Source organism: Stegastes partitus, unplaced genomic scaffold (genome assembly GCF_000690725.1).
Source record: "Stegastes partitus isolate 25-593 unplaced genomic scaffold, Stegastes_partitus-1.0.2 Scaffold1186, whole genome shotgun sequence".
NCBI lineage: Eukaryota > Metazoa > Chordata > Actinopteri > Pomacentridae > Stegastes > Stegastes partitus.
In genome coordinates, this window is record NW_007578917.1 from 114,866 (window position 1) to 142,705 (window position 27,840).

At 41.1% G+C, this 27,840-nt stretch overlaps 1 protein-coding gene across 3 annotated transcripts in view; it reads left to right on the plus strand.

Annotated features, from left to right (window-relative positions):
• Positions 1–24,832, plus strand: part of mapk10 (mitogen-activated protein kinase 10) — a 38,926-nt gene extending 14,094 nt beyond the window's left edge. For 2 of the 3 annotated variants that reach the window (XM_008297108.1, XM_008297106.1), the window contains 12 exons: positions 429–598; positions 5,652–5,781; positions 6,276–6,334; positions 6,785–6,923; positions 9,635–9,800; positions 10,445–10,516; positions 15,781–15,963; positions 18,830–18,954; positions 19,787–19,813; positions 21,176–21,239; positions 21,420–21,497; positions 23,859–24,832. In XM_008297108.1, the coding sequence (XP_008295330.1) occupies positions 429–598; positions 5,652–5,781; positions 6,276–6,334; positions 6,785–6,923; positions 9,635–9,800; positions 10,445–10,516; positions 15,781–15,963; positions 18,830–18,954; positions 19,787–19,813; positions 21,176–21,239; positions 21,420–21,497; positions 23,859–24,001 (1,356 nt within the window). In that variant the 3' untranslated portion in view covers positions 24,002–24,832. Of the gene's footprint in view, positions 1–428; positions 599–5,651; positions 5,782–6,275; positions 6,335–6,784; positions 6,924–9,634; positions 9,801–10,444; positions 10,517–15,780; positions 15,964–18,829; positions 18,955–19,786; positions 19,814–21,175; positions 21,240–21,419; positions 21,498–23,853 lie in introns of all 3 variants that reach the window. The other variant, XM_008297107.1, reaches the window with a different exon arrangement.
• The last annotated feature ends 3,008 nt before the right edge of the window (positions 24,833–27,840 follow it).

Consider the following 27,840-nt stretch of genomic DNA (forward strand, 5'->3'; position numbering starts at 1 on the left):
GGGTTGTAATTACAGAGTCTGATATTTTTGTTGTGGCACAGCTTGCACGACTGTTCCGCTCGAGTGATTACAGCCTGATTATTGTGTGCACATTAGTAAAAGAATAATGTCTTCAGTCGAGTAAAGACATTAGTGGCACTAATGTCATTACGTGGCTATTACCGAGGTTACATTTCTGCATGGAGCCAGTGTAAATGTAAACCCGGCTGCACTGTGCGTCCTGTCGTTTTGCACCAATAAGCCTTTAACACACACTTTTTTTGTCAGTTTTGGAAAAGCAGCAGCTAAATCCACGTTGATTGGTGAATTGGTTTTAATAATGTGAAATGTTAACGTGAAGCTTTACCTGTTTAAGGTGTTTTTTTTACAGGTAAGTAAACACGTAAGTCATCTTCGGCATCACTAACTTTTCCGTTTGCCTGATGCAGGGTTTTGGAAAACAAGTGGATGTGTCATATATTGCCAAGCATTACAACATGAGCAAAAGCAAAGTGGACAACCAGTTCTACAGTGTGGAAGTGGGAGACTCTACCTTCACAGTTTTAAAACGCTACCAGAATTTAAAGCCCATTGGCTCTGGAGCTCAGGGAATAGTCTGGTAAGTACTCCACACTGCATCTCTCATTTTACGCCTGTTGATGCGCTTTTATGTCATATTTAATATGCGATTATCTCATTTAGCTGTTAGTTGTTTTTCTAATTGCTTTGTAGTTTATAGATATGGAGAATAATTACAGACGGAGGATCACTGCTTCTTGCTTTCGCTGCTGAAGTCAGTACAGTAGAAGAGCGTCTTACATTTGGGTGGTTAATGTTGGTAATTTGGCAACAGAGAAGTCATGTTTTCAGTTGAAAAGCTTTAGGGCTGAGCAACATTTGAAAACACAGCCCGTAGCCATATGACTCAGGAATGTTGTGATGCAAAATGAAAACAACCAGGAAACAAGAAATAGCTGCATGATGAACAGAAACTTTGCAGTTATGTCCCGAGCATTTGGACGTATTCTGGGTTTCAGTTTTTGATGGCAGGCGGGTAAAATAAATCTGTCAGCTAATAAATGATGCTGATGAACGTGTATTTATACAACACTAAAGTTACACCTGTGGTATGTCTTATATTAGGTTTAGATAGACTCTTTTTATTCTTGGTTAATTACTGATGTGAATTTATAAAGAAATATGGCACTCTAGTGGTAAAAGGGGATTTCCTTGCGTGTTTATCGTTGTGGCACATTTTGAGTTAAACTGAAGAAGCAGTGATATTTTATATTAGAAATTTGAAAAAGAAAAAAGGCCAGATGCTTAAGTAAGTTAGTCAAAGGTAAGTTAAGGATGATAACATACAATGCATTAGAATTCAATTCAATTTCAATTCAAATTCAATTCAAATAACTTTATTTATCCCCCAGGGCAATTCAAAAGATATAATATAAAGACATCAATTAAAAAAATAAACACAATAGAAAATAAAATGCAAAATTGTTATATTATATCTATTTAATTAAAATAACTGTGGGCTAATTTTTCTTGCACCTCTTTGAAAACAGTGTAACCGAAGCTAGAAGTAGAGAAAACAAAATGTCTTCTGTGCAATACGACAAAGTTGTAATACTTCAAATCATATAAAAAGAATAAATGAAAGTCTAATCAACATGTACAACATTTTTCCAAGTGCCCACAAGTGTTACCAATACTGGAACAGAAACATCTTGACTCAGTACACTATATATATTTTACTACTTACATGTTTACTGTGTTTCCTATTTGGTCTGAATGAACACAGGCTGCAGTTCATCCCTGTTCAACCAAAAAAATGTGACTGTTGATTTGTTGAGTTTCTAATACAGTCATGGTTGCACCAGAACAGCAGAATTTTTAGTTTTTTACAGAATATAGTCAAAGCAAATGATTTATTTTGGGATTTTTAAAAAAAAAGAGACATGTGGAATAAAGTGATTTTCATTAAATATCACAATTTCAGGCTTAGCTTTGTTTTTTTATGATAACAGATGAGGCTGTTTTGGGGTTCACAAGGTAAACAGAATGTGAAAATTGTAGTCTATTGTGTCTCATCAGTAGCTGATAAATACTGAATCTAGGCAAAGATGCTAAAAAAGACATTTAGTCGAAGAATCAAGATCAACTTTTCAGTCTTAATTGAATCCCAGATGTGGAGGCCGTGGGTTTATATTCTCTCCACCGCCATGAGCCGATGACATATCTTTTATTTAGAGTCTGGATGTATGCGCCATAAGGCCCTAACAAGACGGGCACTTAAGTGAATCCTTAATCCAGATTGCAGAGAGAGAGAGCTCGTATTCATTGTAATTCAACTCATGTCTGCCCTGTCAGAATGCAGTGGAACGGCTGCCAAGGCTCCACTTAAAGGAATTCATCTTACATTCTTTGTCAAATCACCGGGCACATCTATAAGTTATATTTATGCTAATGTTGTGTCACCGTGGCGATATACCTGTCTCAGAAATCCTCCCTGCCTCTGACCCAAGTCGACATGCTTTATTTCTGTGGCTCTTATATAGAATATTTGAAGATTCAGTGGCTCTCAACACCCTCTGCCCTCCACTTGCCCTCGTTCATTGTCCCTCCTTTGCTTCCCATGCCCTCAGCCCTTCTCCCCTTCCGTTCCAAAGCAATTTTGTGCATTTGCAAAGGAGCTTGGGCAGGCTGTAACTGCTAATGCTGGGATTGTGCCCATTTTAAGGATATTGTAGAGATGGATGGCAGAGAGTGCAAATCTAATTTAACCTGCTCTGCTGTGTGCCGCTCGGTTGTGCCCACAGCTGTCATCTGGTGTCATATGGTAGACGGTATTACCACCACCAAACTGCATAAAACCCCCCCAAGACTGATATCATATCTGACTGATTATAGAGATCAAGTTGGATGCACCATGAAAGTAGACTCATTTACATGTTACTACAGTGTTTGTGCCGCATCGATGATTCGGTCGTAGTGTCATGGTAAAATAATTAAAAAATGACTTGCTTACTGTGCGTTATCGTCAGCATAATCCCCCAACTGGGAGACATAATCACATTTACATGAACATCTGTCCGATTTTGCACAGACAGTCGAATTTGTTCTTATAGTTGCGCCACAACGGCGACCAGACAATGTGCGTACGAGCAGACAGAGATCTGAAAGCTTATCTGCATTCTGCTTTCCTTATGCAACCGCTAAACTCTTGTCCCAGTAAAGCCTGAGAACATGGTAATGAGGGAAAACTTGTTCTCGCTTGTCTTTGCCGCAACTAAGACTCACTCTGCCAACATTGTCGCCCACAAACATCCCAATCTGTGCACATCTCTGCCCTTCTGACTCGTGCGCTTCGGTCAGGATGAGCTTTCAGAAGCATCTTAGGAGGGATGAAGGCTTTAAGTAGTTTAGCTGGTCATGACATCATCTTTCACTCAGCTAGAAAAGTGATGACTGGCTTAAATCCCTATTGGATCAATGCTTTTATGAAGGCTCCACTGTTTCCATGGTCACACATCATCCCTGGCCTGCGGTCTCCACAGAGACATGACGAACCACAGCGCGTCCCGCCCAGCCATCCACAGTAAGCCTGCGTACAGATGCCTTGAAACTCAATTTGCGGCATCTTGTAGGGAGAATTTGTCAGAAAAAAAAGGCACAGTCTGAGATATATAGCTGAGAATGTGATGTGACATCTTTATGGGTGCTTTTTCTGTGCCGCTGTGCATTGAAAGCCAACATAACTCGCCGCAAAGAGCTAAAATCCCAGAAGGTTCTCAGGGGTTGGGATGTGTTGAGCCAGCAAAGCACTTTGCACTTTGCTGCAATGGTCACTAAAAGAGAACCCATCTACATATAACTTATATTTTCCCCGTCTATTTCATTGCATTTTAGTATTTCATTTTGATTGTAATGCAGCAAGATCTAAAATTACATTTTTATGATCAATTGAACATCTGACCTTCAAACCCGTTTGGCGAGGCTGAAAGGCAAGTTAGCACTGAAAATCACCCAAATGACACCATTTATCAGAGCCATCCATCCATTATCTATACACGGCTTAATCCTCACTAGGGTCGTGGGGGGGCTGAAGTCTATCCCTGCTGACTTAGGGTGAAGGCAGGGGACACCCTGGACAGGTCACCAGTCTATCACAGGGCTACACTTAGAGACAGACAACCAAGCACACTCACATTCACACCTACGGACAATTTAGAATCACCAATTAACCTCAACATGTTTTTGGACTGTGTGGGAGGAAGCCGGAGAACCCAGAGAGAACCCACGCTGCACAGAGAGAACATGCAAACTCCACACAGAAAGATCCAGGTGTCCTCACTGGGACGCAAACCGGCGACCTTCTTGCTGTGAGGCGACGGTGCTAACCACTTTGCAGCTTTTATCAGAGCCAGCAACTGTAAAAACTCAAAAAATGGTCAGATTTTCAACTTCCCATTTGCCCTTTATCATCATGTGCGTGACGTAGTTTCAGTGGAAAAACAAAATCTAAGCTTAATTAAATCAAGTTCACTTTATTCTACATGTCTCGTGTAAAAGATTTGCTCAAATATGATTTGTTTGCATTGACGACATTCTGTAGAAACAACAAATGCTCCTCGGTGCAGAAACAAGGGCAACAGTGTGTCAGCTGCAACCAACGTGACAAAAAATCAGAGACTTTTTTGGCTGAACTGCAGGCAGTGTTTACAGAGCATAGATAGGTAACAAGCATGAAAACACATTAAAAACATCCATCCATCCATTATCTACACAACACTTAATCCTCACTAGGGTCGCGGGGAAGCTGGAGCCTATCCCAGCTGACTTAGGGCAAAACATTAAAAATTTAAATAGTAAAATATTGACAGTATGCAGAGCTTCAATCTTATTTTGTATATAACACTTCCTGTGGGCATGTGAAAAATGTTGTGCACACTGATGACATTTTTATCAATTTTTGCAAAATAAATAATAAAAGAAGTTCAACATTTGTTTTTTTCCCCTCTTTTTTATAACTTGTGACATTATATTACTGAATTCTTTCTACTTGTAGCCATGATTGTGCTGTTACAGTGAGTAAAAATGTGACAGGGACAAAAAAATACCCAGAAACTGCTCAGTGTTCAGAGGGTAAAATGACTAAATGTTTCATATTATTGAGTAGAAATAGGAGAAGTCAGTGTTTGTGGTAAAAAATAAATAAATGTAATATTCATTTGGCATTTAGGGAGGTGTGCTTATTTGTTTGCTTAGAATTATTGAGAAAATCAAAGTCATTCTCATGTCTGTGCAGAAAATGTGAACTAAATGCCAAGTTTAGCTTAGCTTAGCATGACTTTGTCTAAAGGTAAATCTACCTACCAGCACGTCTAAAGCTAACAAATCGACACATCTAATCTGAATGTGTTTATTCATGTTAACACTGGCTGTCCTCACAGAAAGAATGATGCGTTTAAAATAGCAATCTGTCATCGATTTGCATGAGTCTTTGTTTCCTTGGAGACGTGAGACATCGTCCTTTTGTTTTTTCGACCGGTGACATTCACCACGAATTGTCACATTGTCATGCAATCACACACAGGGAGAATCATCCAGCCGTGAATGCTAAATGAATACTGATCTGTGTTGTTTTTTTTCTTCCTCCTCCTCTGCAGTGCGGGCTATGATGCTGTCCTGGACAGAAATGTAGCCATTAAGAAGCTGAGCAGACCCTTCCAGAACCAGACCCATGCCAAGAGGGCATACCGGGAGTTGGTGCTCATGAAATGCGTCAATCACAAAAATGTGAGTGATTCAGCTGAGAAGGTAACAAAGGAAGGAGGGAAGGGATGCGGGAAGAAGGAGAAAAAAATAAAAAATCCGTTGTCAGAGTGAAACACACTTTTTAAACTGTTCCCCAGTCTGCGTCTATTTCTGGCTGAGGATAAATCCCTTCGCTACAAAACGCAGACAAGCCACTGCAATGTTGTGACCGTGCTAAATTCTGCGCCTCCAGAAATGTACCGAACTGGCAGGAGAGTGAAACAGAGAGCACTTCAAGGCACGAATGTAATCACCAGCGCCGCTCTTTGTTCTCTTCTGTCTCCTCTTCCTATCTTCCGCATTTATCCCCACTCTTTTGTTCCATTTCACTTCTTCGGTGAAACTCTGTCTCTGGCTCGGCCGTGTCCTTCGCCCAGGGTCAACTTGCATCCACGGTCCCTTCCCTTCTTTCATTACATGCGTGTATTTTTAACCGCTGTATGTTGATCCTCGATGTGCTCTCCCTTCTCTTTCAGATTATCAGTTTATTAAATGTCTTCACGCCACAGAAATCATTAGAGGAATTCCAGGATGTGTAAGTATAACGTCTTTGTGTAATGAAAAATATTAATTTATCTCATGCAGCAAGCAAAGGGCAGATGCATGTTTTCATTTAATACAACAGACGCTGGAGAAAAGACTGATCTTATTATGTATTATGTTCTCATGACTCCTCCACACCTGCATTTGTGTCGACACAACCGCTGGAGTGTAGTCAGTGAAAGTACTCTAGATGTAATCTGAGGATGCTGGAGGTATCCTGTTCTCATCCTGAATGATAAATGAGCGTGTGTTCACTTTTAGAACAATCTCCCGCTACGCCGTACTGCAGGGGGACTCATGCGTCTTTGTGGCACTTTTTTATTTTTTCAGTGGGAAATGTTAGAAGGCCTGCGGAGACGAAATGCCAAATAAGTCATCAGTCGCTCGTCTGATAAGCGTGTCCACCGCTCATGCTTGAATAAAAAAAAATCTCTTCCTGTAGGTACCTAGTGATGGAGCTGATGGATGCCAACTTGTGCCAGGTGATTCAGATGGAGCTTGACCACGAGAGAATGTCCTACCTGCTCTACCAGATGTTGTGTGGCATCAAACATCTGCACTCGGCCGGCATCATTCACAGGGTAGGAGAGCCAGCCAGCTCGGTTTATCTGGTTCAACCGCTGAATTAGTTTTGGTTTGTGGGTTTTTTTTATAACAATCTGTTGCAGCACCAATTTGTCATCTAACATCTGTTTACATGTGTAACATCTTAATTAGGCATAAATCTTGCCATCACCTACATTTCTGTTTTGGCAATCTAGTGCATCCACGGAAGAAACACTGCGGTGAACAGGGTTAAACCTGCTAAACCAGCCGCAGGGTTTAGAAATCAGTTAGTTTGTTGTTGCTTTTAAAATACCAACATAACACCAAATAGCATAGCAAGAAACTGTAAAAACTAGGGATGGACCGATACCTCTTTTTGATTTCCGATACCGATACTTCAACTTTGAGTATCTGCCGATACCGATACCAATACCGATACCATCTCTCCTCCTAAACTTCTTTGGAAATACCTTATTTGCATGGATACATTTGTTTAAGATGACTTTATCAAAAGCCTCATACTATTAAAGCATAGACTTTGCTTTTCCAAGAAAGGAAAAAACAGCCAAAAGCATATCTCACAGTGAAACTGTAGCTGCTTTACTTGAGCTGCAATCAGACTACAGTGTGCACTCAGTGCCATTCAAATATTTAGAACAGATCAAAACGACACAGCAACATTAAGCTGCAATTTAAAGGTTAAATTACCAAAACTTGCTATTAAATAATAGTACCACTAATAGCCGCTCTCGGCTCTGCGCATGAGCAGTAGCAAATGAGGCCGGAAAGTTGTGACGTGCTGCGGGATGGGATCCAATAGGAAGCGTCTGTCTGCAGAGCCGGAGAGCCACGTACAGGCTGCTGGTAGAGGCTGGACTCGTCTGCTACGGCCCTACAAGTGCACGGCTTCTAGTTCGGGTGCGCGACGTAGTTTTAAAGGGTGATTTCACTCAAAATATACTTCCAATTTAAAAATATATATATTTAAGAAGAGTATTTTAAACCCCTTACCGCTCCCACGGCCCGCCGGAGGGACGTGACCACTTTCCAAACACATTACAGCCAGATGTGCGCATGCTCCACAATCACGTTTCCCGACAACATACACATCAAATGAAAGCTCAGAGTCTCCTCTTTCCGATGATATAAACCTTTTTGACCTGCAGCAACCACAGCGCTGACACAAAGAGCTTTTAGTACAGAAAAACAACATGTTAAAATCCGAGTTTTCTTACTTTTGAAGGCTCTCTGCAGCTCAAACATCGCTCATTCCTCACCAGCTTGGTCTCATTCTGTCCGGACACAACCAGTGAACATAATCCAGTAAAATAATTCGGTCCATAAAACGTATTAGATCCTCAAAGGCACAAATTCTGAAGTAATGTCTTCCCAGCTTGAGATCAACTCCGGCTGTTTTATTCATTTCTTCTGGCAAAATCAGGCTGAATCTATTTCAGATCGCGCTGAAAGCGCTACAGTCAGCTAGACGGACGTCTCAGCCTTTGATTGACACCTAGTCTGGCCAATAGGAGGGCTTTGGGGGTGAGTGACAGCCTGAAGGGCCAATGGAGTGTCTCCGGTCCGCGCAAGTCCCACCCTTGTAGATTCGACCAGTCGGGTTGCAGACACTCTCTGAAGCTGTAAACTTGTAGCCAATGAGCAGACGAACACGTGGGTGTGTCGGAAGGCAGGATTGTGTGTGTGTGGCGGTATCGGATCGGCCAGTTACCACTGTGAAGGAAATCATCCGATACTGTAATTTCGTCCAGTATCGGCCCGATACCGATACCCAGTATCGGATCGGCGCATCTCTAGTAAAAACAGAAAGAATCATCAGATTTTCGTCTTTTAGTTCATAAATCTGTCATGTATGATGGACTTCCATGAGGAAAAATAACCAAATCTAAGCTTAAAGTTGTGATATTTTATCAAGATTACTTTATTCTGTCTGTGTTAGCCCAGAATTCACTAACAAATAAACCATTCGCATGAGATCCTGCACAAAGAAAACCCAAAAAAACAATAAAAATAAAATCATATACTCAGTGGATTCAGGGCAACCATTAAAGCCATGACTAAAACAACAAGCATGACTGCAAACATGAAATTAGATTAACTACCACTGCAGTTAGTTGAAGGCTAAATAATTAGCAACCTTCAGTGTAACCACTCACTGGTAGCTTGCACTTCAAATCTAAATGCACATTTTAACCCACCACTGCGACACATTTAGATGTCACAGGAAGTTAGCTGCTGACACGTCCAGAAGGAAGGCAAGCATGGAGTATAGAAGCTACTGAGTCCAATCAGTTTGCTTTGCTGATATTTACATGTGTTTGGCCCAGACTTTGACAAATATCCTTGCTTTGTGTAGGCAGTTTTTTTTTACCAATACTGTAATAATGATTTTTCCTGAAGGACTTTCTTCAATTAAATCTACCATCTGAAGGAGCGTGCATTTGCCTACAGTCAATAGCAATGATACCCTCCTTCCTGTTACTGCTCACAGTATCCTGATGGATTTTCTAGAGCCTGAGGAGGTGCACAAGTGATTATACAATTATTATTATATTTTCACAATGGACCTACTTGCTGCTACTTGCATAAACAAAACAAACTTAATAGATAATGATTAATTTGAATGGCAGTTAAAGTGACTGTCCATGGGAAAAAAAAAAGGCAAATAAGTATTTTTTTTTTGTATAAATATCCACAGTTTCTCTTGTCATTCTTTCCCCCTCTCCAGGATCTCAAACCAAGCAATATAGTGGTGAAGTCAGACTGCACCCTGAAGATCCTGGACTTCGGTCTGGCCAGGACTGCAGGCACCAGTTTCATGATGACTCCTTATGTGGTGACCAGATACTACAGAGCTCCAGAGGTCATCCTGGGAATGGGATACAAAGAGAATGGTGAGAATGAGCATTTAGACTATTTTTGCTTTAAAGGACACTGGAGTCATTTTTAGCTTTTACTGTTTTTATTAAATGCACAGACGACTCATAGGCAACAGGCAGCAGCAGGAGCATCTGACTAAAGCAAATCTAATTGTCTTCTCAAGGCCACTAATGATGAGGAAAATAAAATTACACAGATGTTTGATGATGGTTCCAAATGAAAGTATCTTGAGTGTGAAACCTTATCTACCAATCTGGTTGAGCTGCACTTGAAGTGAATTGAAGTGTCGGAGGTATGAATCACTGATTAAAAGCCGCCAGAACATCAAGACATGCGATTGAATGCCAGCCTCGCTATGACTCATTAGCCATATTCCTCCCAAGAACGGAAGCCCGTGGGCTCTAAAGCTTTTGAATATCCAGCCACCAGTTAGTCCCTGCAAGGCTCTAATTTTCACTTTTTTTCTGCTTTTCTTCTGTCTCTATCTGTATTCCATTCAGATCTACGTAACACGCCTCTTGTCTAATTATTTATCCCTCTCGCTGCTAGTTTCTAATCTGCTTTCTGAGGAGGCTCACTGTGGATGACACTAACCTTTGCTTTCCCCTCTTTTCCTTTTTGCCGCCTCTGTGTCTCACCCTCACCTCTGTGCGTGCAGTGGATATTTGGTCGGTGGGGTGCATTATGGGAGAAATGGTGCGCCACAAAATCCTTTTTCCTGGCCGGGACTGTATCCTTGTTAAGACACGGCAGTATTGTGTCATGGTAACTCTGTTTGCTTGTTTGCTGGAAATATGAATGAAGATGTTCAATGAAGAAAACATCCATGCTGGGTTTCAAGACGTGGAGAGGTTAGAGATGTGGTTGCAAATTAAATGCTGCAGAAGTGCACACAGGTAGAGGGAAAATAGACAAAAAAACTACTACTTTCTAATGGTATTTGCCAATTTTTGCTTCAGTTTAATCATCTTACATGTCTTAGTGACACTCAGTTTGCAGATAGCGGGCCTGATGTTTGCTGTATGTCTCCGAGGTGAACTAAAAAAACACTCACTACTGGCTTCATAACACATGTTTCTGCCAATCACAGCTTACCTTCTTTTAACACTTTTCATATAACCCACAGTAACATCACGAGCTTTATTCAACCTCCTATATTCTGGCAGGAGGAAATTCTGTCTCTGAATATTTAAGCGTGTGTTATTTGGAGTGTTTGGAGCTACCTGGTGCGTTCTCTCACAGTGAGGAAGGAGAGGAGGGGGGGTGTAATCGCATCCCTGAGATGACTTCTTTCACTCGGGTGAATAAATGGTCCCCATGCTGCGTCTGCGCACATGCGAGCACATGTGAGATGCATCTGAGAGCCTCTACATGCGTGAGTCAGACACAGCTATTGAGCATTCAGTAATGAATCTTTAATACAGTCCCTTTGAGCGTCTGTTTATAGCGGCTAAGTTGTACTCATCGGGGAGGAACGTTCAAAGGTTAAAGGTGGAGCCTCTTAGCATGTTAATTAGCAAAAGATGAAAAATGTGCCACAGTGGGGAAATATTCAAATCAGGATGATGCAAGGTGAAAGCGATTTTTATATGTTAAAGGATACATTAGGACTAAAGTGATGCTGCTAAGCTTCATTGTCTGTGCAGCCAAAGCCTGATGTGATTTCTCAGCCATAAACTTTCACTGATGCCCCAAACTCATTTAAACACATGAAGGAGCTGCGGAGTGATGCTGGGTGACGTGTTGCGATGAACGTGGACAGTGCTGCTGCTGAAAGTAGTTCCACACAAATGCACTGTTTACTTATGTTTCCTAAAAAGAAGTCAGTTAGTGAGGCATTATTGGAAATTAAAGTGTATGTATTTGTGTTGAAATCTGACAAATCTAGGTTGGTTGCAACCCCACATAAATCAACTTCACATAAACATGAATTTATAAAGACTAGAGGAGCACAAAAGCAAGTGGAAAACAGCCCATATGCAGCACAGCGGCGACATATAGAGGCTAAAGAGGCACTTGAAACCGCTGCGTTTCTTGTTCTACTGCAGCCCTCTCATGCGCCCGCTGCCGTTTGACAGAGTACAGAGATTAATGGCAGCAGAGATACACATAAATTGTTGTGGACAGAGCGCACATGCCCGCAGGGGAGATCACGTGCGGGTGGCTCTGTGTCTTAACATATTGTTGGTTTCGGTTATTTCATGGGATTTGCAGATGGTAGCAGAGAGTTTTTTAAAAAGAGAAGAGTGATAATTTAACTTGTGAGTCCGTGAGAAACCCCAAAACTGATGTGTCTGCAGGTGTTTGTGGTAGCACTCTCCTCCTCTGCAGCCCCCCTGAACATGCAGTCCCTGAAAGATTAATGCTCTGGAAAAACTCCGAAAACCCTGCAATGAGCTCATCAATATCTCCCTCTCCTTCTGTCTCCGCTCACACGATGGCTTGAAATTTCTTATTATCTAATATCTTCCAGTAGCCTCAAACACTTTGGTTAATCTTCTGCATGTAGATCAGCTCCAGACTGTTCCTAATCTTCATTTACTTCATAAACCTTTCGACCTGACATATTGACGCGGCAAAGTTATCTGCACCTTCCTGAGAGTCTGTCAGATGATGATGGAGAGTCTACGGGGGTTAGTGGCTGTTGGACGATGGATCGGGACAGTTAAATAAGATGAAGGTAGAATGCGCAGGTATGCAGTGGTGTGTGATGCAAGTATATGAATAGGAAAGTAGTTAGACTGTCATTAGCTAATGATAGGAACGTATCCCACCTTGTTATCTGGTTTGGTTGTGTTCCTAATGAGACAGGATTTATTTCTTGAGGAAATGTGGGAGGATGTTAACAGTACCTGCAGTGGTCAGTGATTCTAATCCCCTACAGGGTCCGTAGGTGGGTTGTTTCCACCCCCAACCTCAGTAATCAGAACCTGCTGTTTCTCAGTGAACTCTTTAATTCCTTGTCTGATTTAAATACAACTGGAGCAGCCTCCGTGTGAAGCTGAGTTTGATGAGAATGTGTTCACTCCAGCAAATTTGGAAAACAATATGATGAGAGGAAAACTATTAACGCCATCAGGAGAGCATGTGATAGCTGTTGAATGAGGCTGTTGTAACGTTCAACAGTATTCTGACATGGGAGTGTTCATGCATTATTCTAAGCTGCTCAGCCTTGTTGTTAACCTTGCAGCTTAATTGACTTAAATTAGCTACTTTTTTACGTTTATAGAAAGCAGAACCAGCAAACCAACAATACGATAGCACCTCTGAAATCTTAAAGTATTATATCAGTGTTAATGTCAGAATTTGCAGCCATTCTGCTAGACGTCCTCCAAAGCTCTACACACAGTTTTAACTACAACTTTAGCTTTCATATTGTGGCATGCTGTGTTTATGAGTGAAATTATGTGGGCAAGATTCACTTACAAGAGGGATTTAAATCACATCCTTCAGATTTTGGTTTTAAAAACAAATCCAAAAGGATTTCTTTGAAACATACAGATGGGGGACAAATTAAAGGAAAACCCAACATGAAGCGTCCCACTGAGGTGTTTTGTCGCCACGTGCAGCTTCAAAACTCCTCAGCATTGATTCTCTACGTTTCTGGAACTCTGCTTAAGAGATGGAACACCTTTTCCTCAAAATATATTCCCTCATCTGGTGTTTCCATAATGGCCATGGAGAACGCTGTCTAACATGTCTCCCAAAGGTGCTCAGCAAGGTGGAGATCTGGTGACTGTGAAGCCCACAGCATATGATTCATTTACATCAAACAAAACCCCCACAGCAGCACAGCAGAGACACTGGATCTCCTCAATGTAGGAGTCACTGGTTCAGGGTTTTCCTGTAAACTGTCACTAGTCTGTAGCAAGGAACAAGAGAGAAATTAGCACAAGAATACAGGAGGGCAACACTTGAAAAACATCTTTATATCATTCTAGAGCAGCTATAATCAGTAGTTTTATATTTGTTATAGATGAAATTATGATCTCACAACAATGTGAGAATGTGAAAGGAGTCAATCAGAGAATTATTGCTCTAAACTACAACCATGAGCTTCATAGTGAGTTTCAAATCATTAAGTTGTTCAGCTTGTTTTTAATGGCAACTGTTTCCTGTGTAAAGAACAGGAGACAGTTAAAGTTAGCAGCTATCTGGTGAACATTCAGCAGCTACGATACTCCCATCAGTAAATGACATAAAACAGAGCTATCAGAGATGTTGACCATCGAGGCGTCACGGCCAGAAACTTGACGACGTGTGTGTTTGTGCATGTGTGTGTGTGTGAGCGCAGTGGACATGTGGTCAGTGGGCTGCATCTTTGGAGAGGTGATAAGAGGGACAGTGCTGTTCCCCGGGACGGACCGTATCCTTCCGACCTGCTGCCCCTCCCTCGCTCTGTTTCTCTGAATGCAGCAGGAAGCCCTGCAGCAGCTCCGCTCAGGTGCTCGACGCCCCACATTTCAAGAAGCGAAGAACTCAACGCACAGCAGCCGAGCATCACGCTTTCTGGCACCGACACGCTGAGGAAAAACACCTCGAGCTGTCTGAGCGAATCCAGCTACTTGCTAAAGAGCCATGGATAAGAGACTTAGAGGATGAAAAAAAAAAAAAAATTGCACCACTGAGCGCTGGGTGGATCACAGCCAATGTGAAATGGAGACAAAACAGAGGAAGTGTGAGGCGTTCCAGCGAAATGAAGAACTAGGGATCTCTGGTGGCCCTGGCAGCTAACTGCCTCCACTGGCACTCTGTGTGAGAACACGGGGAGGGGGTCATCTGGAGTGTGTGGAGGGGTGAAGGAGACGATATGTGTTGTCAAGAAGGAAGTGAAATGCAAACTGACACACCCAGCAACTGCACTAATGCACACACAGTCACACACAGTTAATCAATAAGCAGGAGGTTCGTCATCAGGTCTGAGCTTCTAAACATTTGTTATAAACATAAACTGGTCATTTATTGAAGTGTAGACGGGATGCTTATTGAGGTTAGTAGATTTTTGATCTCTACTGGGTGCTTGTTTTGGGGAATAGTGAGCTGTGATCTTCTGGCAGCTGATTTGCTAAAAGCAGTAGAACAGCAGTAAATAACCATCTAATAGGAATAAGTTAGTGCATTTTCCAGCGTTAATGTTATTGATATTTAGTAAGATGTGTATTGTTTTGGCTTTTTAATGTGTGAAGGTTATTTACATGTAGAAAACCAACAAAATTACCTAATAATAGTACACACACACACACACACACACACACACACACACACACACACACACACGTATAGATACAGATACAAAGAAAAAAACTAGATTTTTATATGCTCGCAGATGTTGTACATTGATGAAGAGACATTCATTTAACATTTTTGCTGTGAAAATGTAATAATAAAAAATAGTAATTATACAAGATATCTTTCATATAATAGACAAATAAATATAAAATTATAGGACCAATATATTTTTTTCTATTAATTCAATTGTCACTAAATGTATTTAATTTTAGAAATACATATACAATGTTAAACTTAGAATTTTAACACCCTTTTTTTGTTGAAAAAAAGAAGAAAACCCTAAATAATTAGAAAATGTAGGTTATTTAAAGTTAGAGGTTTTAAATCTTATTTCAATATTTTAATTTTAATATTACTTTGGTTTACATAGGGAACAAAATCTCTAAAAATTTGGTAAATTACTTCTTTTTTTTCTTCTTCACTGTTTTGATAAAAGTGCTTTTTAGCAGTCCAACTGTTTCTCGTGCTAAACAGGCAAAGTTCTGTAATTATTTTTCTTTTATTTATTATCTTTACATCTTTCAACCTCCATTACCACGAGCCTGACATCTATCAGCAGACCAAAACATCCAGCTGACCTTAAACACCAAACAGCATCACTAGTTTCAGATGAGGACGGTACCTGAGTGAACACTGAGACATGCAGGGTGACAGGAAGCTGCGTATTCCAGGTGTGTTTGCCTTAACCTTGACCCGCCACGCCAGACATCGACCAGTGGAACAAAGTGATCGAGCAGCTGGGAACACCTTCACCAGAGTTCATGAAGAAGCTTCAGCCCACAGTGAGGAACTACGTGGAGAACCGGCCAAAGTACGCAGGCCTCACCTTCCCCAAGCTGTTCCCCGACTGCCTTTTCCCTGCTGACTCTGAGCACAACAAACTCAAAGGTGAGAACCTGCAGGTCGACACAGAGAACACAAACATGTGCTGTGCTTTAGTCGTTTCATCAGTTGCTCATAGACTACCTGCATGTAGCGCTAACCTGTCTGATCAGTCGTGTGAAGCTGTGGCTTTTTATCTCTCCGAAAACCTCCACAGATTTATCATTTCTGACATTTCTTTTGATGACAACATTATTTTTAGACACAGAAGCACTAAAAGATGGTATAAAAAATGTACGTTTCTTCCTCAAATGGGGCAAAACAACAACACAAAGATGATCATGTAGGAGATAAAAGTGTTTTCATCACTTACACCATTGATGACCAAGTAGCAAAAAAGGCGCAAATAAAATCTTAACGCCTGATATAAATCATCACACAATAATAATGTTAGTCCATTAAATGTTTCAATAAATGTTATGGAGTCTTGCTGCTTTGATGGTAAAGCTGTCATTGCTCAGTAGTGTGTCTAGTCTTACGTCATGGGTGACTTCAGTGAGCGTTTTATCATCATCAATTAGAAAAATACTTTCATTTATGATAAAAAACCTAAAAACTATTTTCTATCAGTGTCACATGAAGCTTGTGGCTACAGATGTGCCTTGGAATTAGTCTTATTTATATGATTTACAGAGCTAGAAGTGTTTTTTTCCCCCTAAAGTTATTTAATAATAATTTATGTGACCAATCCTTTAAATAATCCAGGAGATGAGATGCAAGTGCTGGTACAGTCCATAACACAATACTCCCCAAAAAAGAAACAAAAAAAACAAGGCTTAACTAATAATAATCAGAGCTAATCTTCTCTGTGTGTGGCTGATAAAAACATAGAAAGCTCAGTCAATGGCCTGATGATAACTGATCTAACTGTAGCAGCCCACAATAAAACAATACAAACTATTAACATGTCACGTTTTGTTATTTTATTGATTAGAGAAGTCAGGTTCTAGATTTAGTTACGAGGAAACGATATGTGTAATAAAGTCACTGCTGCAAATATAATACTTTAAACCAGTGGTTCTCAAACTTTTTGAGCCACGACCCCCAAGATAACATAAGTTTGTGTTTGTGACCCTTCAATTAGAATTTTTAATATGGCATGAGTAATAACTTGTTGTCCATGCATTAATGTGTAAAAAATTAACGTTCTAACTCCACAGATTAATCTTTTTACATTAAAACGTTAATTTTCTTTTGTATGAATGAATGAATTGAATTTATTTAGAACAAATGAAAGGTGAAGAAAATATAAAAACGAAAGAAAATAATTTTAAAAAAGAGGCAAAAAAGAATAATAATAATATCACATAATCAAATCATAATATTAACAAGTCTGAAAAATAAGTGGGAAGAAGTATACACGTTTAATTTTGACAACCCTAATACACATTTATTTGATAAATGTAGGCTTTATTTTATTTTTATTTTTATTTGACAATGATCTGGCGACCCCCTGAAATTATCTTGGGACCTCCATGGGGGTCCCGACCCCCAGTTTGAGAACCACTGCTTTAAACCTTGAAATAGAAAAATCTCTGCAATAAAACACAGATTTTTGCAAACACTAAAACAATATCCGAAGGTTTTTGAATGAACTGTATCAGGGCCAGATGGATGGAATGACAAATAAAGAAATCTAGATCTTACTTTTGTAAAACAAAGAAACAAGAATAGATTGTTTTGGTCATTATTAACTCAAAATGTAGTCTTTAGCCTTCACATAAAGCTGAAATATGTGAACTATACTATGTGAGCTGCTATGAGTTCAATCTGCTTCTCATGCAGAACGTTACCCAACACATCATTCCTCTCTTCTGTCTCAGCTGAGGAGCGAAAAAAAAAAGAATAAAATCCTCCAAATAAGATACAACAACACACTTCTTTTTCTCTGTTACTCTGCCCCTACATCAAAGCTCTCGACTGGTAAAATTCTCGTGAATCACTCCTGCTCTCAGGCTGCTCCCTGCCGGAGTGACAGTGTTAAAGGAAAAGCACCCAGAGAGAGAGAAGGAGTGGGACGGCGTCAAGTCGGCTCAAGTGCTGCTGTTTTGTATGTTTTGTACTGTGACAGGTAGGAACTGAGTCAGACATGAGAGAGACATCCTCTGGGCTTTGGTTATTTTGAACTGTAGGAGGAGAATAGACGGCACAGTGGAGAAGGAAACAGAGGCAGGCGAGGAATGAGGAAAGGTGGAAAGAGCAACAGAGGATGCATTTTATGGATCTTTTTTCTAAGCGACGCGCTGATGCTCAGGCTGAGGGTGCGCCCGACTCATCCGTCTTTCTTTCTCTGCTCTCGGTTCGGCTTCTTCAGCCGTTAGTGCTGGTGAGCTATTTATAGCGAAGGTCAGCATGTGTAGGAGAGGAGTGGTGTGCGGTTTAAGGGTTCTCCATTTCAGATCAGTCCAAGAGGGCCTGAGGGGAGACGGGCTGGCCGAGGGAGTGACGGGTGGCTGTGATTGTGTCGGTGGATGCCAGATGTTTTGAGAAACACTGTGCGTTTAAGGAGAAGATCATTCAGATCAAGCCAAAGAGTGCACAGATTACATTTGTCATCAGCAGCAGGTATATGGGACGAACCAGGATTATAATAAGCAACTTAAAATGAGAGGATTTCTTCTACATATCTGTGTCATTTTTTAAAAAATTCAACACAATAAAACAACACTCTCTCATTATCTGTCACACGAGTTACTTTCCTCTGACAAGCTGCTGTTTTTCTTTTAAAAATGATTCTCTTTAATCTCCTCTTTCTCCTCCTCTCTCCGCCTCGTCTCGTTCCAGATTTTACACATTTAGCGAAAAGAGTGTTTTCTCGCCTCACGGAGTCAACTACATGTCGTTTGTGTCTTAATTCTTTCCCACGCCACAGCTAGCCAAGCCAGAGACCTGCTGTCTAAGATGCTGATCATCGACCCCGCCAAGCGGATATCGGTGGACGAGGCCTTACAGCACCCCTACATCAACGTGTGGTACGATCCGGCCGAGGTGGAGGCGGTGAGTAGGCCTTTTGGCAGAGCTGTGTATTGATTACCGCCCTCCCTTCCCCCTGTGTTCTGATTGGTCAGCACTGTTTGCTTTGTGTTTAATGATGATGACTTGTTTTATGTATTTTTTTTAATATATATATATATATTTATGGAAACAAAAAGCAATTATAGTGATTTAACTCTGATGCAGTGGAAATGCTGGATCAGCTGCATTTATGTTTTATATTTTCTGTTCACATCTCATTTTCATTTTTCTCTCACTTGTGGTTTTATTCTTGATTTTGGGAATATTGTTAAAAAATTTTAAGTTTAAAATAAAATAAACCCTCCGTGCTCTTGCGGCTACATTGGAAAAAGAGTGACGTAGTGCATCGTCCTTGTCTTGTAAAGAGTGGTGGTGTTTCTGGTGTATTTGGTGAAGTCTAACGTCTTCATCAGAGCCTCATTAGTATGAGGTGACAGTGAGATTGGGAAAAAAAAAAAAAAAGAAGAAGAAGAAGAAAAAAAAAAAGCCATCTGCCGCTCGATGGAGTCGTACAGATACCACTTCGACACGCTAATGAGTGCATGACCAGCTGATGAATTTCAGTGTTGCCGCTCCGCCGCCTGAAATACCCCGCTGCTTAACAGTGGCATCCTCCATTGTAGCTATGTTCCTCATTTTCTTTTAGACGATTTCATGACTGTGCACTTCTGTCTAGTTTTCCAGTTGTTGATGGTTTTTTGCTGATGATATTGTTGTTAGAGTTGATGTAGTATGTATATTATGGCTGTGAATGGCATTTCAACACATTTTCTGCTGTTTTCCCCTTCTCTAATGTCATCTCATGCTGATGAAGGCCAGAGATCTCATCCAAATATCCATGGTAAATAACAACCGCCCTACATCGTGGAAAAGCAAATCAGTGGGACCTTCTTTTTTTTTTTTTTTTAAAAGAGTGTAAATGAAAGAAGATATTTGGACACATGCTTGAAGATTTCCCTCCAGGGATGCTTGAAGATAGATTTTATTTTAAAGGGAGAGTAAAAGTGAAAGAAGAGAGGAGGTGTAAATATCATTCTAATGGCATGTACACCTCCTCCCTCGTTGAAAAAAAACATCTGGAATCTGCAGATATGTGGGTGTTTTTCATCCCAAAAGTTGAACCAATGGATATAAGGTATCTCCTACATCACAAAAGCAGCTTTTACACTTATATTGAACCAGGATTGGCTTCCAAACACTCTCATATATCCTGCTTGCATGTGCTCACCTTGAACTCAGATTTGAGGGGCCTTTCAAACTGCTTTTTATTGTCAAATCTGAGCATTTTGGAACACAAAAAAATGTATCTACAGAATAGAAAAGAAGGCTTTGGTGCAGCTTTTATTGTGAAAATCCCCCCAAAAATGCTTCTAAATCACCTTAGAGGAGTGACAGCTCCCGTATTAAGGGATTCATTTGATAAATCCTCGTTTGAAGAGAACCTCTTAACACGTACAGTAAGATGGATTGGTCCGTCCTCCTGCGGATGCTTAACGCTCACCTGTAACGGTGCCTCCAAGGTTACAGCAGAGAGGTTTATGGGTGGTCCTGTCACCTGCAGGGGACAGCCAGGGGGAGGATTATGGTGTCAGAGTCACAGTTAAACGAGTGATAAGTCGAGTTGACCGGATGCCAGATAGCATATTTGTGTCCTGGTAGATGAAATGACAATCCTGTGGGGAGAAGGAGAGGGGGAACTTTAGCTGGAAAAACCCAGCAGATATTCTACAATTTCACTGTCTGTCAGCTGATTAATCCAGATCGGATTGTGATTCATGTGTGTGGAGAGGAATAAAATCTGTATTTATGATGAATTCTTGTGGAAATCAATCACCACTTTATGTGACTAAGGATAAATACTGCTCATTCTCATTCATTTACATTTTCTTTTTGTCGTCATAATCCACACGTCTTGAACCCGGCATGTTCTTTCTGTGCATACACGTTAAAAACTGTCAAACTTGTACTGATGTGTTTTTCATGTTCACATGGTTTTTTTTCATCTCCATATTTTTTACTAGTTTATCAACTCTTTAATCTTGCAAACTGTGATGCGTCATTACATAAACTTGTAAAATCTGGTATCTGAGACATTTTTTTGTGTGTGTGGATATTGCACCTGGAGATCTTGTTGACTGAGTTGAATTATTATTAAAATACAGCGTACTTTCTCTCTCTTTTTCTCTCTATCTCTGTCCTTTAGCCTCCACCTCAGATCTACGACAAGCAGCTGGATGAAAGAGAACACTCCATTGATGAATGGAAAGGTGAGAAGTGCTTATCCAAACCAGAAATAAAAACTGTATGTTAAGAGAAAGTCGGCAAAAGTGCACGATCCAGCAGAATTATTACAACTTGTATATTGGGTGTGGTGTTGTTGTCTTAGATTCAAACTTTAAAGTTCTAGTGTCTTCTCTTCCTGATTGTGTTCTTCTACCTGTGCCCAGAACTAATCTACAAAGAGGTGATGAACTTTGAGGAGAGAACGAAGAATGGCGTTGTGAAGGGACAACCTTCACCTTCAGGTACTCTCAGTGCATAACCCTAATCGCTCTGTAAGTGAATTTACTACAACCTTACTGGAGTTACCCCTTTGTAAATAGAGAAACCCATTGTGCTGTTGACCATGTGTCTCTGTCTCTTGCATCTCGAGTTAAATGTCGTTTAGTACCAGTGGTGTCAGTTGGTGTATTTGTTGAATGTCATTGAAAACCAGCTAATGAGTAACTGATCAAACTGCTTCTTACTTAATAGAATATTGAATAGCCAATGTGTTGTGCCTTTATGACTGTTTGCGTGTTTATGTACAACATATCATGACTTAAGGTTTGGGTTCTTTGGGGTCCATCACAGGAAGCCTGTGTGGACGGTAGCTGCTGTTCTGGTGATGATCCACAGAGTGGCAGTGTGGAGTCGTGTTAGCGCACTGACCAGGCCACACTCCGTAGTGGTCCACGTGAAAAGTGACTTATTGCATGAGACAGCAGCATCTGCTGATCAGGGGAGGTAACTGCCACATGTATGAGGGGAAACAACAGAACATGTCTCTCTCCCAAAACCCTTCTCATATATGATCTAGCATATAGACACGCTCCCCCAGCAGAGAGCTTATAAACCTGATTTATCTGCTCTAAAAGCAAGCATTAGTGTCAAAGACAACTTCTTGTTCAAACAGCACTTAAGCTGTGCTGTCCTACTTTTTGCGTGTCTACATGCTGAAATATTATAAAGGGAAAAACAAGTTCACAGGATATATTTAACCCAAAAAAAGCAGCAGCTTTTTAATCTCTTTCCCTGCTTCGTCTCTTGCAAATTCATGACCTCCATCTCTCTTCTCCTTTCCATCCACTTGTAATTAAGAGGATGTGCTGCCCTCCGTGTGCGATGCTGAGTGTGTCAGACGCAGTGCAGGAGCTGCAGACGGCAGTGTTTCACTGCAGCAGGGAAACAGAGGAGCGGGGAGCACACGTGAACACAACCAGAGTGTGTGTGTGTGTGTGTGTGTGTGTGGAGATGATCGACTCCTAAATGCAGTTAGCAGAGACTTTACCAGTCCAGTGCTGCAGTGTGTGTTCGTGTTAACACATGAACTACCGTGTCTAATGCGTCACATGAGCCTCCCAAGACGTATGCGACTGTTAGACTGTGATATAATTTGGATTTTTTTTAGTTTTGCCAAAGCAGCACACACCAACATCTCCAAGGATTAGCATTTATAGTTGTACCTCTGCTGCATGGGAGTCTTAAACAGTTCTTTCTGATGTATTAAAGTCTCCCTACAAGTGCAGTGACTGCTGGAATCCATGCCAGCTATTAATCCTGCTTTGTTCTCACTTTTATTTTGGGTCAGCTGAAGTGCCCACCAGTCTCCATTAAGCAATTACTTCCCACAGGAAACAGACGCAAGCAGCAGATTCACCTTTTTTTTTTTTTGTTTTTTTTTGCCGACACCGTCCATGTCTGCCGCACAAATCACTGCATTTGGACCGTTTCCTGCGTCCGCTCTGTTTTGAAATCTCGTTTTTACGGCCGACAAAGGACAAACCCGCCTCGTAAAGACGGGCAGAGGAGATACTCAGCTTTAATGAGGAGCTGCTGGACTGGATGTGCTGTAAAGACGTGTGCTCTAGAGGCCGATGCTGCATGGACCAATCATTGAGAATCACCAGTATGACCCCAGATCCACTTACAGAAATCATGTGTAAAAAGCAGCTCATGCTATGTTTAATTAAGAAAAAACATCCTCCACACATCCAGATCAAGACTGACATGAAAAACACATTTAAATGTACCGAGGATATTAGATGGGAATTTAATTCCATGTATTTCTTATGCTAGTCGTTGCACCATTAGCAGCAAAATTGCTTTAATAAACCTTAGTGTGCTTCTGGCGGCGCTCAGGTCCCTCTCAGGGATCCTCAGCATCCCCAGCTCCCATTAATTCGAACACTGATTCATTGTTAATGGCAAGATGGCAGCTGAGCAGATTGAATTAAGAGGTGCTGACTGCATCTGACTTCAAAACAAGGTCGGTATAAGAAAACTGGATTTAAAAGACAAAAGAACCAGAATCATGCTGGTGTGTGATACAAATGAGGGATGCTTGTCGTCTATAATAACAACGCATGAGCATCAATGAGGCCCTTAGTGGCCTTTAACTTTCCTGCGGAACCCTCTGAACCCAAACCTTATTTACCTCTGTTTCATTTTAGACACTGTGATTGTTGTGTTAATGTTGTCTCGATCTCATGGACTAATGTATGCAGCAGTTCTCTCGCTGTACGTCTACAGTGTCTCCCCCCCCCCTTGGCTGTATTTCTGCTGCTTTGCGTCTTTTGACTCTTTTACGTTGTAACCCCCTGCTGCTGTTGATTCCCTTAGCACAGGTGCAGCCGTGAACAGCAGCGAGAGCCTCCCTCCCTCCTCCTCCATCAACGACATCTCCTCCATGTCCACCGACCAGACCCTGGCCTCAGACACTGACAGCAGCCTGGAGACCTCTGCAGGACCCCTGGGGTGTTGCAGGTGACTAGCCGCCTGCCTGCGCAACCCCATGTTCTTCCGGAGGTGAAGAACCCAAATGACCAACCAGGAAAAAAAAAAACAAAACAAACAAAAAAAAAGAGAGTAAAGATCAAAATTAATATATTAAGAACAAAAAACAAATGAGTTATGGAAACACAGAATCTGAAATCTCGAAAAAAAAAAAAAAAAAAAAAGCCTGTGCATTGTCATTCAAAAACAGCAGTGGTATTTAAAAACTGAAGTAAATGAGCTGAGATATATGTTAATGATCCTCTAGTTGCTTTGCTTATATTAACCCAACATATCTTGTATATGGCATCCAAAAACAAAAACGACCAAGTGCTTAGACTTGCATCTCCTGTAAAAGTGCATACTTGGCTGGCTGCTGGTCTCCTGAATCCTTACGAAAGCATTTATGCTCCGATCATTGTGGCAAGGTGGGCTGCCGTTGTGCTCATCACTGATGACTTCTCTTCCCTGTTCGACTCTTATTTAACCACACTGCTGTATTTTAACCTCTGAGACACCTCCCCCCACCACCACCTCACCCTCCTCACCCTCCTCACCCGACACCGTCCCCCAAATGTAAGGTTGCCTGATTTTTGTGTGTTTTTATGTGGTAAATCTGCAGGGAACTCGTAGCCGCCCTTCACCCGGCGCGGCGCTCCTCCCTGCACTACTTGTAAATATTGTAATTCTGTACAGCTGAAGGGGTGGACAGAGTGGGACTGACGGCCAGTACACTGGGAGTTTTCTTTTTTTATTTTTGAGTTTTATTTCCTGACTAGCGCACCTTGCCACATCACCGCTTTCCACCTCAGTTGCCCCGCCCTCCTCCCCCATCCCCCCACCCCGCCGCCTATCGCTGTAGTCCTGCATGATTAGATTTAAAACGATGCTAATCTCACTGTATGCTAAAATGAGTCTGTATAGAGACTTTTGTTTATATACGATGTAAACTAACTCCAGACGTGAGGGGGTCTGGTCACAGTAGGACATGTGTGAATGCGTGAGTGCGTGTGAGCCAATACGACATTAGTAACCGTCAGGGCTGAGTTCAGGATTTTAAAGGGTCACTACACTCAGAAGATTTTTGATTGTGTTCGGGCTTCGTAAAGCTGTGAGAATTCGTGCCCCTCTTTTTTTCCTTTGGCCCGGCAGCGTGCGATCGGTCCCCACTCTCCAATGGGCTGCCAACGCGGCCCTGCATGTCATTGTGTACCATTAAAAAACCTCCTCGTGGACACAGGAGGTGGATCCGCTACAACCACAAAGAGACTATTTATTTGAAACATAAAACACTTTTGGATCGAGACACGCTAGGGGAGTTTTTACAGTGGATAATGAGTGTTAACCTTGTAGCAATGTTTTTCTTCTTAAGTGCATCATTTCACTACACACAAATGTCAGATTGTGAGAAAAATGAATAACAAAACAAAAGGGGGATGCTGATCGAAGCCACCTATAAGTTACATGACTTCTTAGTTTATTTATTGATTTATTTATTTTGATAGAAGGAAACTGAATATGGCAAGTGCCTTTTGGAACGAAGCATTGCAGGTGCAAGAAATGATATTATTTTTTGGGGTATTTTTTTTCCTCTGCTTCTTCTGCCTTAAACCTATCCGAATCCCTAAAGTCAGCAAGTTTGGTGGCGAAAACTTTCCCTCAGCTTGTTTGGCTCAAGAAAATCTATGTTTTCTGCCATTTTACATTTAAATTTTTATCTTCATGCAATAGTGTGCCCAGACTTCCTCGAGCCGGGCTACGCGCAGAAACACATTGTTAGCATCGAGCTTCGAATAGGCGACGCTCGCTACATTAATCCAGCTACAGCCCACTACTGTAGGCCAGTGCATTGTTTTGAAGTGAAAGCGTGATGCACAGTTTGTTTGTCAGACTGGAACCAGAGGGGACAAAACATCCTCACCTGGATACAATACTGCAACCAAAACCTCGACCCTCGCCCCGCAAGGCTTTCTTCTTATGCTTTAGATACAAATTTACAAAGCAAGCAGGTGACCTTTAACTTGTGTATATTTTACATATATCCTCGTTTATAAAGGATGGAAGGAAGAAATTCTCTTTATTTTTTTTAGTTTTCTCCGCCATATTTTACGTTTTCATGCAGGTTTTAGTGGGTTTACAGACAGATAGATGAATTCTGCTGGTGGACGTGTTGGGAGAACTCGAGGCATAGATTGCATAAATAATTAAACTACCTGTTTCATAAATGTGAAGATACACTCAAGGATGCTTACACTGTCTGTTCATGGAACACGTCTGTGTGTTTCAAGCATGTAAAAAAACACCATTTACAACCATTTCTATGAATATCACTGTACCGGATCATATATCCACGGGTTAAAGAGTTAAGCTTCAGTCCAGCCATGTCACTGAGGAGACGAGGAGACGGCACTGTTTAACGTGTTAACATATTTATTTCTCCACGTTATTTAACAGTGACTCTCCTTTTTGCATGAAGTTTTTTTATTTCGCTGTACATACAATCTCTCGGTTCCCGCCTCCTCCCTTACAAATTATACTCATACCTTTACTAAGCTACTTCGTTAACACTCTTTCTGCCTGCGGCTTGTGTACAGTGAACCACACACAGACTAACAAGTACCTTCACAGAGCTAAAGAGGGTGACTGAGGTTGGCGTCTCCAGAATAAGCTACGGCTAGCTTGGCTTTCTGTTCAGGGTCTGGCCAGGGCAATCTTTCAACAACAAAAAAAAAAAAACACAAAACAGGGTGCAACTTTGAAATTCTTTATTGTTTTGAACAGATGAATTTCTCACCGACGGGTCTCCACCTCGAGTCCCGCACCACGAACACTGTTGCAGTTTTTTCTACAGGGCATTTTTTTAAGCATCCCAACACTTATCTTTTACACGTTCTGGTCACTGAATACAATTACTGACACGTATTAATGTGGATTTCCTTTTACTGAATGTGATCTTTTTTATAAGATATCCCTCCAGACAATTCTGTTGTGACGAAAGGTGCTTTTTTGTTGTTTTTGGTTCTGGTCGAAGTGGAGGAACACAGAAACAGCTGGGTTGTCAGCACTGAATGTAGAAATGAATGGTTTCACAGTGAACGCACATCGTTGCTGCTCCGCTCATCAGTGTGTGTGTGTGTGTGTGTGTGAGTTTTAAATTAACCAGCATTCGACACAAACTGTCTGAATTTGGAAACGATGTGAGCTGGCGTCTGGACAAATAATTTTTACACGTCTTCATACTTTTTTCTCTCAGATCTTTTTTTTTTGTTTTTTTCGTGCGACTGCTTTCGAGAATGTTGATGGAGAGTCGGCACAGTTGTGTGTTTGGACGTAGTTCATGTGTGTGTTCATGTTCAGTCGCATTGAATTAGAAATGTGTCATTTTGCTCCTGATTTTTTTTTTCTTTTCTTGGTGGATTCAAAGTTTGCCATTTGTTTTCAATCTGAAGATGACTGACTTGTCATTCAGCCATAATGTTATTATTGCCAATATGAATAAATCATCACACGTCACAAGTTAGGGTTCGTCTTGTACTCGGCTGTGCCAACTTTAAAATCTTTGGACCCGGTACTGGTGATCCCCGACTTTTATTGTTTTTCCACGACTTTTCTTTGGAGTTATATTGTAAATAATAACAATCCAACAATGCAATAAACACTTTATTGCACTCAGACAGGGAGGCAAGCTACTGCAAGGGGTCAGGTGATGCTCAAAATGTTTAGAGTCTTAAATGTGGAACTCTACGATGATGAAACCCTGTATAGCTCATCTGAATCAGGTGATGTTGTTCTTCAGTTCTTTTATGATTCCTTCTCTCTCTCTCTCTCTCTCTC